Genomic DNA, 10,598 nt, shown 5'->3' with positions numbered 1-10,598 from the left:
AGGATAATGTTTGCTTGTAGTCTGATTCTGTGTAATACCAATTATCCAGTTAGTAATAATACCATTACATGTGAACTGTATATCAGGAAAAGCTCTTGTATCATTGACTGGTATTACATTAGTAACTGATAAACTGTTTGTATTAGATGAGCTTTGGTTAACTGGAGGGTAGTTACAATCGCTACCTATAAATACATTAAAAGGATAAATGCATGTCATTGGTGACATACTTGTAATTGGACGTATTAGGATACTTGAGGTTTGTAAATCTATTTCACCATTAGCAGGATCTTTTCTAACAACATTATCATTATTATCAGCTACTCTTCCAATTTGACCAGTTCCAGTTACTTTATAAAATCTAACAACACTTCTATCATCAGGAGGTTGATATACTCCTAGTCTGTAACCTCTGGTACTACTTGTTGTCTCCCCAAAGTTCAAAGGAGTAGGTAGTGTAACATGATACAGTCCATTGGTAGTGAAATTGTGTGGGGATAGTCTAAGTTGAACAGATACTGGGTCTCTATAAAAACCTCCTGTTACCCTCCATATCTCTATTCTAGGATACTCAGTCCTATTACCAGTTTCAGTTCTGATGTCAACTCCTACTAATACTTCAGTTAGTGAACTCATGCAATCCTCACTGAACATCCTATCAGTGATGATCCATCTTGTTTCTACTGATTCTGCTAGTCCTGCAGTAGTTGGTCCATTGTTGTTAGTACTGCCAGTTTTAGCCTCCAGTAAACTTAGTTCCATAAATCCTTCAGTACTACAATCATTAGACTGTACTGTACCATTTAACAATAACAACAATAGAGAAAGGAGAAAGAGGCACATCTTGACTGTTAAAGAAACACAACTGCAATGATGACTTTCCCTATTAACATCATAACTGCCACACCTTTAAGTACTGGTAACTCTTCAATAGCTATTGCATGCATCAGTGGGGCATTGATATTTACAAATAAACCAACCCTAGTTATTATAGACACATAAGAAAGGATTGTTTCACAATAATAATCATTAGCTGTAGAACTGATGCCTTATCTAGCAAATATGCATAATCAGATAAATTAAAGAATTAATTCTGCAGCAAAAACACAACAATTATTTTATACAGAAACAGAAAACAAACCATTAAACACAATGTACAGGTATATAAACTGGCAACACGATCAATCAGTTCTTGTACATGTACTGTAAGTCAGTGTAGAGGGAGTGGCTTGTTTCTAAAGCTCCACCCAGTACAGTAACAGGATCCTCTTTATTAATCATTAGTAATTGTTTATCAGGTGAGGATAGACTTGATGATATATCTGAGAAACTTGGACGATTATGAGTATCAGGATTCCTATACAATACAATGATGACATCACTATTACATATCTAATTGTGTGTGGGTGTGCATGAAAGCATGATGTGGTTGTGTATGATTATAATAATCCACTCAGTTCACATTATTAGGATGTACACTCACTGCACTGTCTATAGTGCATTGGTATATAATGTCATTATGAATATTAGTAATTTGACACAAAAGGTCAATATTTGTGCTAGTCTTACAATAGCTAGTGTACATTTCCCATTATGCAGTATAGCACTAATAATAAATACATACCAGCATTGCATCATTAGTTTATACATTGGTTTAGGACATCCTGGAGGAGGTGGTAATCTATAGCCTGAATCAACCAGTCTAATGCACTAAAATTAGTAAAATTAAATTAAATTTAAAAAGTATAATATTAATGTTATACTTCTTGATTAGTAGAGTTTTCAAATGGTTTATGTCCTANAGACCAAATCTCATACATTACAGCTCCATAACTCCACACATCACTAGCACTCGAATATTTCTTATAATGTAATGCCTATACATACACAATTCAATATTCTAATTATATAGTTTCTAATTACTTCTGGTGCTGTCCATTTTATTGGAATCTTTTTTGCTTGTGAAATATAATAAGATTCATCTTGTAGGTCCCTTGACATACCAAAGTCAGCAATCTGAGACCATACTATATAAAGTCCAATTGTTAGTACTAATCTTCTACCTTGCATATTCCTGTTCCTTCATCTGATACTAATATGTTTCTTGCTGCAAGATCTCTGTGAACAAACTTCTTCCTTGACAAGTACTCCATTCCTGAAGCAATTTGACGACAAAATGAGAGCAAAATAGAAGGAACTGATGATAATACTAACTCCCCAGGACTAAGAGAAGAGAGAGACAAGAGATATTAGTCCAACTATTGATATAAACTTACGATGGTTTAAATTTGTTAAGATACTCTTTCAAGTCACCTCCAGATATCAATTCCAGTACTATCATTATCTATGCACAACATTTAATAATTATTAAAGAGTACAATCATTAGTAATACTACAGACTCACAGGATGTCCAATGGTGACCACTCCATGTAGTTTAACAACATTAGGATGATGAAACTGACCCATAATGGCTGCCTCTTGTAGAAACTTTACTCTCTCATCCTCTGAAGTATTATCATTAAGTGTTTTAATAGCAACAGAGACTGATCCAGCAGTAGGTGTAGTCCATAGTCCTTTATTAACTGTACCAAACTGTCCTGATCCTAAATAATCTGTTACTCTATTGGAGTGAGAATGTGTACATATTCATGAAGCCATACATGTTACTGTTGACATTGGTACAGCTATTATGAGCTATATCTTATGTCATTATGAATTCTCCCTCTCTTTATGATCACACACACACACTCCCTCTCTCTTACTTTATTTGGTGTCTTATAATTTCTCTGTATTTCCTATCAGATAATTGTTGGTATATACCATCAGTATTACTATCAGGTTCCCAGTACTCAGTATCTTCTATAAAAAATCCATTACCACCAGTATGATCAAGTCTTGAATATGCAGAGGAATACTAAAAATAAAATAATGTAATCTTCTGTATATATCATTTGTATATAAACTATATCATACTTATGTATTTTGTACCTGCTCATTCATCAATGTGAAGTAAATGTCTTGTTGCTGTTTTCCTCCACCCAAGCGTTCATTCTAAATTTCATTAGCACATTAAAGTATTATTATTCATGATTACAATTAACATACTGCTGTAGGAACATAGAGTGCTTCTGCCAATAAATTGTAAGTTTCATTTTCAATTTGATTAATAGTCTAAAAACATATTGATAAACAAACTGATTTAGTGACAGCATGACATACAACATTAATTATGCATTCATTATTATTGGGTTTAATGTTTATTATTATCATTATTCTACTTTATGTTGTCTTTTCATAGTTATTGTTGGTTCTTCATAAAGCGCTGGCATTGGACTTACACCTGTATAAGGAATATAATAACATTTATATAAATATATTTATGCTAACTTATGACTATACCTGTAGCAGCTGCATAACGATCATTAGTAACTATTGTATCACTATACACTGATTCTATTCCATTCATTACTGGCTTCGCCTCTTCATATAGAACTGGACCCATATCTATAACAAAATGATGTAGTAATAGTGTTATAATGTAGTATGTAATGATTGCTGTTATTGATATCACTAGTGAATCTATAGTAATAGTAGAAGCTACAATGCATTGTAATTTAATACCTTGTGGTTGGTAGGTAGGATTAGTCATATTATTCAGTTCTGTCTCTTTCTCAGTTGATCGTGTATTCATTAGAGAATTACCTCTTGATGATAGCTTTTGGTGTCGTCTTTTATACACTAATACACTCACTATTAATATTACTAGTATAGTAACTACCAGTAATATAAATACTGTACTAAGTACTGCTGCTAGTGTATTACTGCCAGTACTGCTTTGACCTTCAGTGGATAGTGTAACTGATGGATTACTGGTTGAACTATCAGTAACTGATGTACTACTGATGGTTGATACTATAGGAGGAGGAGGACTAGCTATACCATCACTGATTGATGGAGTAGTGACAGGAAGAGTTGAAGAGAGAGTGTTTGATGATTGAGAGTGTGTGTTTGTGATATGAAGTGTATTGTTTATTGATTGAGTTTGTGTGAGGGAACTGGTCATCAAGGATGATGATGATGTAGACTGCAACAAGGTAGTAGGTGGTATGTTCATATTAGTAGTAGTTGTTGTTATTGTAGTAGCATTTGGAGTGTGAGAGTTTGTTATTTGTGTACGGATAATATCAGTAGTAATGATAGTAGTAGTAGAGGGAGTTCCTGGTATTGACGGACTTGGCCCTATAGGGAACAACAAAGTCAATTATTAGTTACTACTCAATGACAATACATATCTTACCTACTACAACTGATATCAGTGGATAGTCATTATGATCCAATGGTATTAATCTATTACTGCTATCAAGCTCATAATTCAATGGTCCATTGTATTGTTGATAATACATTGGATTACTATTAGTGGTTACATTGATTACTAATATATCTCCATACTCTACTCCAATATCACTTGTAAAGTTATATACATTATCATTACTTGATGTAGCAGCAGAAGCATTAACAGTTAGTGCATGAATCAGTTCAGAAGAACGGTTTAAATAAATGTTAGGATAATGTTTGCTTGTATCCTGATTCTGTGTAATACCAATTATCCATTTAGTAATAATACCATTACATGTGAACTGTATATCAGGAAAAGCTCTTGTATCATTGACTGGTATTACATTAGTAACTGATAGACTGTTTGTATTAAATGAACTGCTAATTGATGGATAACTACAACTGTTACCTATTAATACATTAAATATGATAAAATCATTTCATTAATGACATACTTGTGATTGGGTGTATCAGGATACTTGAGTTTTGCAATATTATTTCATCATCTTTGGGATCTTTTTTAACATCATTATTATTAATATCTTCTACTCTTCCAATTTGACCAGTACCAGTTACTTTATAAAATCTAACAACACTTCTATCATCAGGAGGTTGATATACTCCTAGTCTGTACCCTCTGGTACCACCTGTTGTCTCCTCAAAGTTCAAAGGAGCAGGTAGTCTAACATGATACAGTCCATTGGTAGTGAAACTGTGTGGAGATAATCTAAGTTCAACAGATACTGGGTCTTTATAATGACCTCTTGTTTCCCTCCATATCTCTATTCTAGGATATTCAGTCCTGTCACCAGTTACAGTTCTAATGTCAACTCCAACTAATACTTCAGTCAGTGAACTAATGCAATCCTCACTGAACTGCTTATCTCTTTCAGTGATGATCCATCTTGTTTTTTCTGATTCTGCTAGTCCTGCAGTAGTTTGTCCATTGTTGTTAGTACTGCCAGTTTTAGCCACCAGTAAACCTAGTTCCATAAATCCTTCAGTACTACAATCATTAGACTGTACTGTACCATTTAACAATAACAACAATAAAGAAAGGAGAAAGAGAGAAGGACACATCTTGACTGATTCTGTTTGCTTCCGATGTAGCAATTTCATTTCAGCCACACCTTTGAATTGCAAGAACTATTGCTCATTAAAATTCATAGTCACAGACCACGCCTCCTAGTTGCAATTTAATAAAATGGCGGGAGCAGGGCCAGCTGTAGTGAATGTTAAAGACTGGATCCATTGTAATCATTGCTATACTGAACCTCCTAAGGATAGAAGGAATACTCAGTTCATTATAACGTCGTGTGGTCATCTATTCTGTGGGAAATGTTATGGTATTAACATAGAATTTATGAACATTTTGGATTTAATTGTATTTTTAGGTGAAAGAGAGAAATTTTGTCTGGTGTGTAAGGCATCATGTAGTGTAGTTGATCTATCAAAACAAGTAAAATAAAATTATAATTATTAATTGACTGTTGTCTCTCTCTCTCCTTCTAAAGGTTCCACCAGATGTCATGATATATTTCCACACTCCTGAGTCCATTATACAGAGATTCATCTTCCAATTCGAACGAGTATGTACATGACTACATGTATGACCATATATGGTCAACTATTTAAACCACACCCAATCAATGCCACACCCACATGTATTTATTACATGCACTTTTATTAGGTATCTAAATTTCAAAGGGAGCAAAGGACTAGATTAGTAAAACACAAAATACAGAAAGTTAGTTATTAATTAACCATTATTTAATTAATTAACTATTTATTAACGATTATTAGTTGCAGGGTGTTGCTGAAAGGAAGGAGAGGGAGATATTGTTAAATGAAAAGTAACTTATTGTGTATAATTAATTAATGAATTACTTAATTAATTTATTTTATAGGGAAAATGCTAGACTTAGACAAATAAAATTGAATGTAAGTATTAACTAGAACACTACCTTTCTCTTTTCATTTTAACCTCTCTCTCTCTCTCTCTCTCTCTCTCTCTCTCTCTCTCTCTCTCTCTCTCTCTCTCTCTCTCTCTCTTTCCCTTCCTCCATTAGTTGGAATCAAGATCTGTTTCCTTTCCTCCTTCATCATCAAACTCTACTACCTTACGTCCTCCTCCTTCAATACTAAGAACTGGGTATGGTCCCATACAGACCCCGCCCAGTTTTACGAGGCCACACCCATCAATGACCCTACCACCATCACGTGGTGTTCCTCCATCACTAGCAGATAGACCAGTGGGCGGAGTCAATACATTAACAACCTTTCCAATGAGAGGAACCAACACACCAGTAAGGACACGTTGTAATTAAGTTTCTCAAATATTGGTCCAAAGTCCCTGTACATTGTGTACTTTTAATGTAATTATGTAAGGAAATACATATCACCTTATACTGTAGAGTAGAATTTGTATTATGAGAGTAGGATTATCATTTGTATGGGTATAGTCAGTCATTTGGATCCTACTTGTCCTTGTTTCCATTACTTTTTTGACAAGTTGACACAGAGTGAATCCTACTCAATCTTTTTTTATTTTTGTAGTACAGTGTCTTGTGCCAAAATTTGCCAAAATAAAAAGAGAGAATTCTCCAATTATTATCGTTATTATTATTAATAGGTTACTGTTTCATCAGATACAAGATCATTTCAACCTCCTCCTCCTCCTCCTAAACCAACTGATCCCTTACTAACTGGAGGAAGGAGAGTCACTCCAAGAGAAAGTGGGCGTGTCACTTCTAGACCCCACCCACTCCAGTCATCAATAAGGCGGTCGGGTAGCTCTGGAGAGAGTACCCCCTACATATCACCCTCCATTGTATCCTCTGCTGTTGCTAGGAGACCAACTGTTGCCATGACGCCGGCCGTCAATGACTCAGCAGTTTTATCCTGCATTAGAGCAAGGGCTCAAGAAAGGGGTGGGGCTGTAGGTGGGGCCTCAAGAGGAGGAGGAGGTGAGAAGAGGAAACTTGAGACTGAATCAATGAGACCTCCCAGTGGAAAGGTATTATTATTTATTACATGTATATTGGATGTATAGTTGGCTTGTACATGTTCAGAGTTTTGGCGTTTTCTTAAAATGACCATAGCTTTAAAAATTGAAGTCAGAATTAGCTCAAACTTTCTACATAGCATAAGGACCTCAGTATGTATTAGAAATGTAATAAAAATTTGGGGTGATTTTGGAGTCATTTTTTGTAAAAAAAAACCATGGGCTATAGCCTTGGGTATTTTTCAGATCTTTGATGTTTTCTTAAAATGGCCGTAACTCAAAAAATTGAAGTCGGAATCAGCTAAAACTTTCTACACAGCATAAGGACATTGATATGTATCAGAAAATGTAATAAAAATTTGGGGTGATTTCGGAGCCGTTTTTTGAAAAAACCATGGGCTATATAGCCTTGGGTATTTTTCAGAATTTTGACGTTTTCTTAAAATGGCTGTAACTCGAAAAATTGAAGTCGGAATCAGCCCAAACTTTCTACACAGCATAAGGACATCAATATGTATTAGAAAATGTAATAAAAATTTGGGGTGATTTCGGAGCCGTTTTTTGAAAAAACCATGGGCTATAGCCTTGGGTATTTTTCAGAATTTTGACGTTTTCTTAAAATGGCTGTAACTCGAAAAATTGAAGTCGGAATCAGCCCAAACTTTCTACACAGCATAAGGGCATCAATATGTATTAGAAAATGTAATAAAAATTTGGGATGATTTCGGAGCCATTTTTTGGAAAAAAACCATGGGCTATAGCCTTGGGTATTTTTCAAAGTTTTAGTGTTTTCTTAAAATGGCCGTAACTCGAAAAAGTGAAGTTGGAATCAGCTCAAGCTTTCTACACAGCATAAGGGCATCAATATGTATTAGAAAATGTAATAAAAATTTGGGATGATTTCGGAGCCATTTTTGAAAAAAAACCATGGGCTATAGTACATGTGTTGTATGAGAGGCTGGTTCATGTGAGTGAGAGGATTATTTAATAATAAATTTTGATGATAATTGTATAATTTATTGATGGTATTGTTACTTTTAGAGAGTATTAAACTCATTGATTGCTCCTGGAAGACTGAGTATAAGGACACCACCCATTAATGGGAAGATGGGTAATTAAATTTATTATTATTATTATTATTATTATTATTATTATTATTATTATTATTATTATTATTATTATTTCAAGGTGTTATTCGTAGTTCAAGATTATTATCAAGTGCTTCTCCAAGACATGAAGAGTTAGTTCAGTTCATGTACATTTAAATGATACTGTAATCAGTAACAGTCCATTGTAAAGAAGAGTCACATTAATCACCATGTACTATATGCAGGATAATTTCTGTTATTTTTGTGCTCACTGAATTTAAACCACCACCTCTAATCCCATTCTATTGTACATGTATATAGACTATAACCACAATAGGGTACAGTGTATGGAGTGTTCATTATAATGTATCTCTGTCTGTCTATTTGTAGTGCTCCAATGTCAGTTGCTCCTACTTCTAATCAAACCACGATCAATGAAAGGTTAATAAACACCAGTATTGTTTATTTATTTATTTATTTATTTATTTGTTTATTTATTTGTTTGTTTATTATATTCCAGAAGGCTATCAGCTCCTTTATCATTAAGTGCTTTTCAATCACAACTAGCAAACAATGGAAGCTATTCACATCAGCGGTAACTATAACATAATGTACTGCATGTTCATGTAAACTTGAAGTACATGTACATATGTACATGTACTTCTACAATAGAGGGAGAGTTAATAGGTCAATTTGAGCTACAGTGAGACCTTTAATTTGATGATAGGAATGTCTTTTGAACTAAAACTACCTCAGAATATTATATTCTCTCTTTCTCTATAACTAAGCACTCATATAGTGTACTTTATTGTCTTAAAACTTTTGATGTACAAGTTAACTTTCCCCTCTCCCCCTCTCTCCCTCTTCAGTCCACCACTAGTAAAGATGTCTTCTCCCCGATATTCATTACACTCCAGTCCAATGATCAACTCCATTAGATTATAAATAATGAATAATGACAATAATAAATTACTATCAAACTATTGAACTGTTCTATTAATGAGCTGAGCTCTATTAACTAATATCATTGAACTAATCACTGACTTATTTCACAGAATATTAATTATCAATATCACTTAATTAATTGATTGGGCACGCCCATAAAGTTAATAAAGGTGCTAGTTATTAATGATAAAATGGCTCATTTTGATGAGAAACATGCCATTAGGGAGAGGACGTTATCATCCCGTAAATCACCGTGGCCTGTCGTGTACGTAGACCACACCTACATTTAATCATGGCGAGTTACTCCTGGCCTGCTCCATGTGTGGAAGTACTTACAGTTATAGCAAGAGTAGATAATAGAAGTGGTCTTTCTCGCCATAAGAATACCTGTATTGGAACTAAATCCTCTGAAATTAGCGATATTACGGCTGCTGCTAATGTTGGAAATATTAATTGTCACTTTACAGGATGTGATACCAGGTCAGTAGCTCATGGTAGTATAGTAATTATATGTACTCAGGGGCGTATCTAGGAATTTAAGAAGGGGGGTGCTGAGGGCGCGCGAAGCGCGCCGCGATTTTGGCCACACCCACTTTTACGGCGGTATAACGGCCTTTTCCTGCATTTTCGTCAATTACGGGTGGGGCCAAGATCATTTCAAGCATACTGCTATGTTACTGGTACTTCTGATTGCTCCTTAAAGCACTGGAAACTGCTGAAATCATGATCAGGGGGCTAGATAACTTTGTTAAGAGGCTTGGTAGTGATGCAAGAGTCCAGGACTTCAGTAATTTTTTCTGAGCCCAGCCCTGAGGGGGGTGCTCAAGCCCCCTCAGCCCCCCCCTAAATACGCCTCTGGTACTCTTGCTATTAGCTTAGCTATAGACTTATTGTGCTACATTACAGTATATAGTGTATATGCATGAATATTATATAGCATGTATGCATTGATATCTTTAATTATACATTCATGCAGGTTCGTATGTAGTGATGATTTGATAAAACATTTTTCAGATGTTCGTAATGAGAAAGTAAACATTGATAAAAAGATGTTTGCTACTATGGAGGAATTTACAACGTGGAAAGCAGACTTTGAAGCACGTACGTCCTCAAACTTTGTATTACATTGTGCTCCAAAGAAGCGTCTTCATTACCTATGTTACTACTATTATTGTAATTGTTCTGGCTCTTTCAATTCAAGAAGTAAAGGAAAGAGATCGTAAAG

At 34.7% G+C, this 10,598-nt stretch overlaps 3 protein-coding genes across 4 annotated transcripts; 2 read left to right on the top strand and 1 right to left on the bottom strand.

The window, feature by feature from the left end:
• Positions 1–1,110: 1,110 nt before the first annotated feature.
• LOC109589013 (uncharacterized) lies at positions 1,111–5,416 on the bottom strand. Its single transcript, XM_020005135.1, has 15 exons — positions 4,792–5,416; positions 4,299–4,745; positions 3,623–4,240; positions 3,401–3,505; positions 3,280–3,341; positions 3,107–3,172; positions 2,990–3,052; positions 2,764–2,915; positions 2,405–2,621; positions 2,277–2,344; positions 2,064–2,223; positions 1,924–2,016; positions 1,764–1,877; positions 1,625–1,710; positions 1,111–1,357 (listed from the first exon to the last, which is right to left on the bottom strand). Exons 1-15 carry the CDS (start codon positions 5,414–5,416, stop codon positions 1,186–1,188), a joined length of 3,048 nt encoding a protein of 1,015 aa, XP_019860694.1. The 3' UTR covers positions 1,111–1,185.
• Positions 5,417–5,522: 106 nt separating this feature from the next.
• On the top strand, positions 5,523–9,464 carry LOC109589014 (RING finger protein 212B-like). Of its 2 annotated transcripts, none has more exons than XM_020005137.1 (13): positions 5,523–5,682; positions 5,731–5,795; positions 5,851–5,925; positions 6,027–6,083; positions 6,140–6,189; positions 6,244–6,277; positions 6,406–6,642; positions 6,969–7,352; positions 8,382–8,451; positions 8,529–8,580; positions 8,819–8,869; positions 8,952–9,023; positions 9,298–9,464. In XM_020005137.1, exons 1-13 carry the CDS (start codon positions 5,541–5,543, stop codon positions 9,371–9,373), a joined length of 1,365 nt encoding a protein of 454 aa, XP_019860696.1. In that variant the 5' UTR covers positions 5,523–5,540; the 3' UTR covers positions 9,374–9,464. The 2 variants fall into 2 exon arrangements, with proteins under 2 accessions (XP_019860696.1, XP_019860695.1); XM_020005136.1 differs by having other exon boundaries at positions 8,949–9,023.
• A 123-nt stretch (positions 9,465–9,587) lies between these two features.
• Positions 9,588–10,592, top strand: LOC109589012 (uncharacterized; the record flags this gene model as incomplete). The annotated part of the gene is made up of 2 exons (XM_020005134.1): positions 9,588–9,853; positions 10,350–10,592. Coding segments are annotated over exons 1-2 (431 nt in total), but the record flags the coding sequence as incomplete, so codon positions are not given.
• Between the last annotated feature and the right edge of the window lie 6 nt (positions 10,593–10,598).

Source organism: Amphimedon queenslandica, unplaced genomic scaffold (assembly GCF_000090795.2).
Source record: "Amphimedon queenslandica unplaced genomic scaffold, v1.1 AMPQUscaffold_11705_Cont14174, whole genome shotgun sequence".
Taxonomy (NCBI): domain Eukaryota; kingdom Metazoa; phylum Porifera; class Demospongiae; order Haplosclerida; family Niphatidae; genus Amphimedon; species Amphimedon queenslandica.
Note: the sequence above shows the minus strand (reverse complement) of the source record. Positions and strands in the feature narration are given on the sequence as shown.

Coding starts and splice junctions, on each gene's coding strand:
- LOC109589014 (XM_020005136.1), top strand. CDS start 5,541: ATGGCGGGAGCAGGGCCAGCTGTAGTGAATGTTAAAGACTGGATCCAT. Junction 6,278..6,405: donor TTAGACAAATAAAATTGAAT/GTAAGTATTAAC, acceptor TTCCTCCATTAG/TTGGAATCAAGATCTGTTTC. Junction 6,643..6,968: donor TGAGAGGAACCAACACACCA/GTAAGGACACGT, acceptor TATTATTAATAG/GTTACTGTTTCATCAGATAC.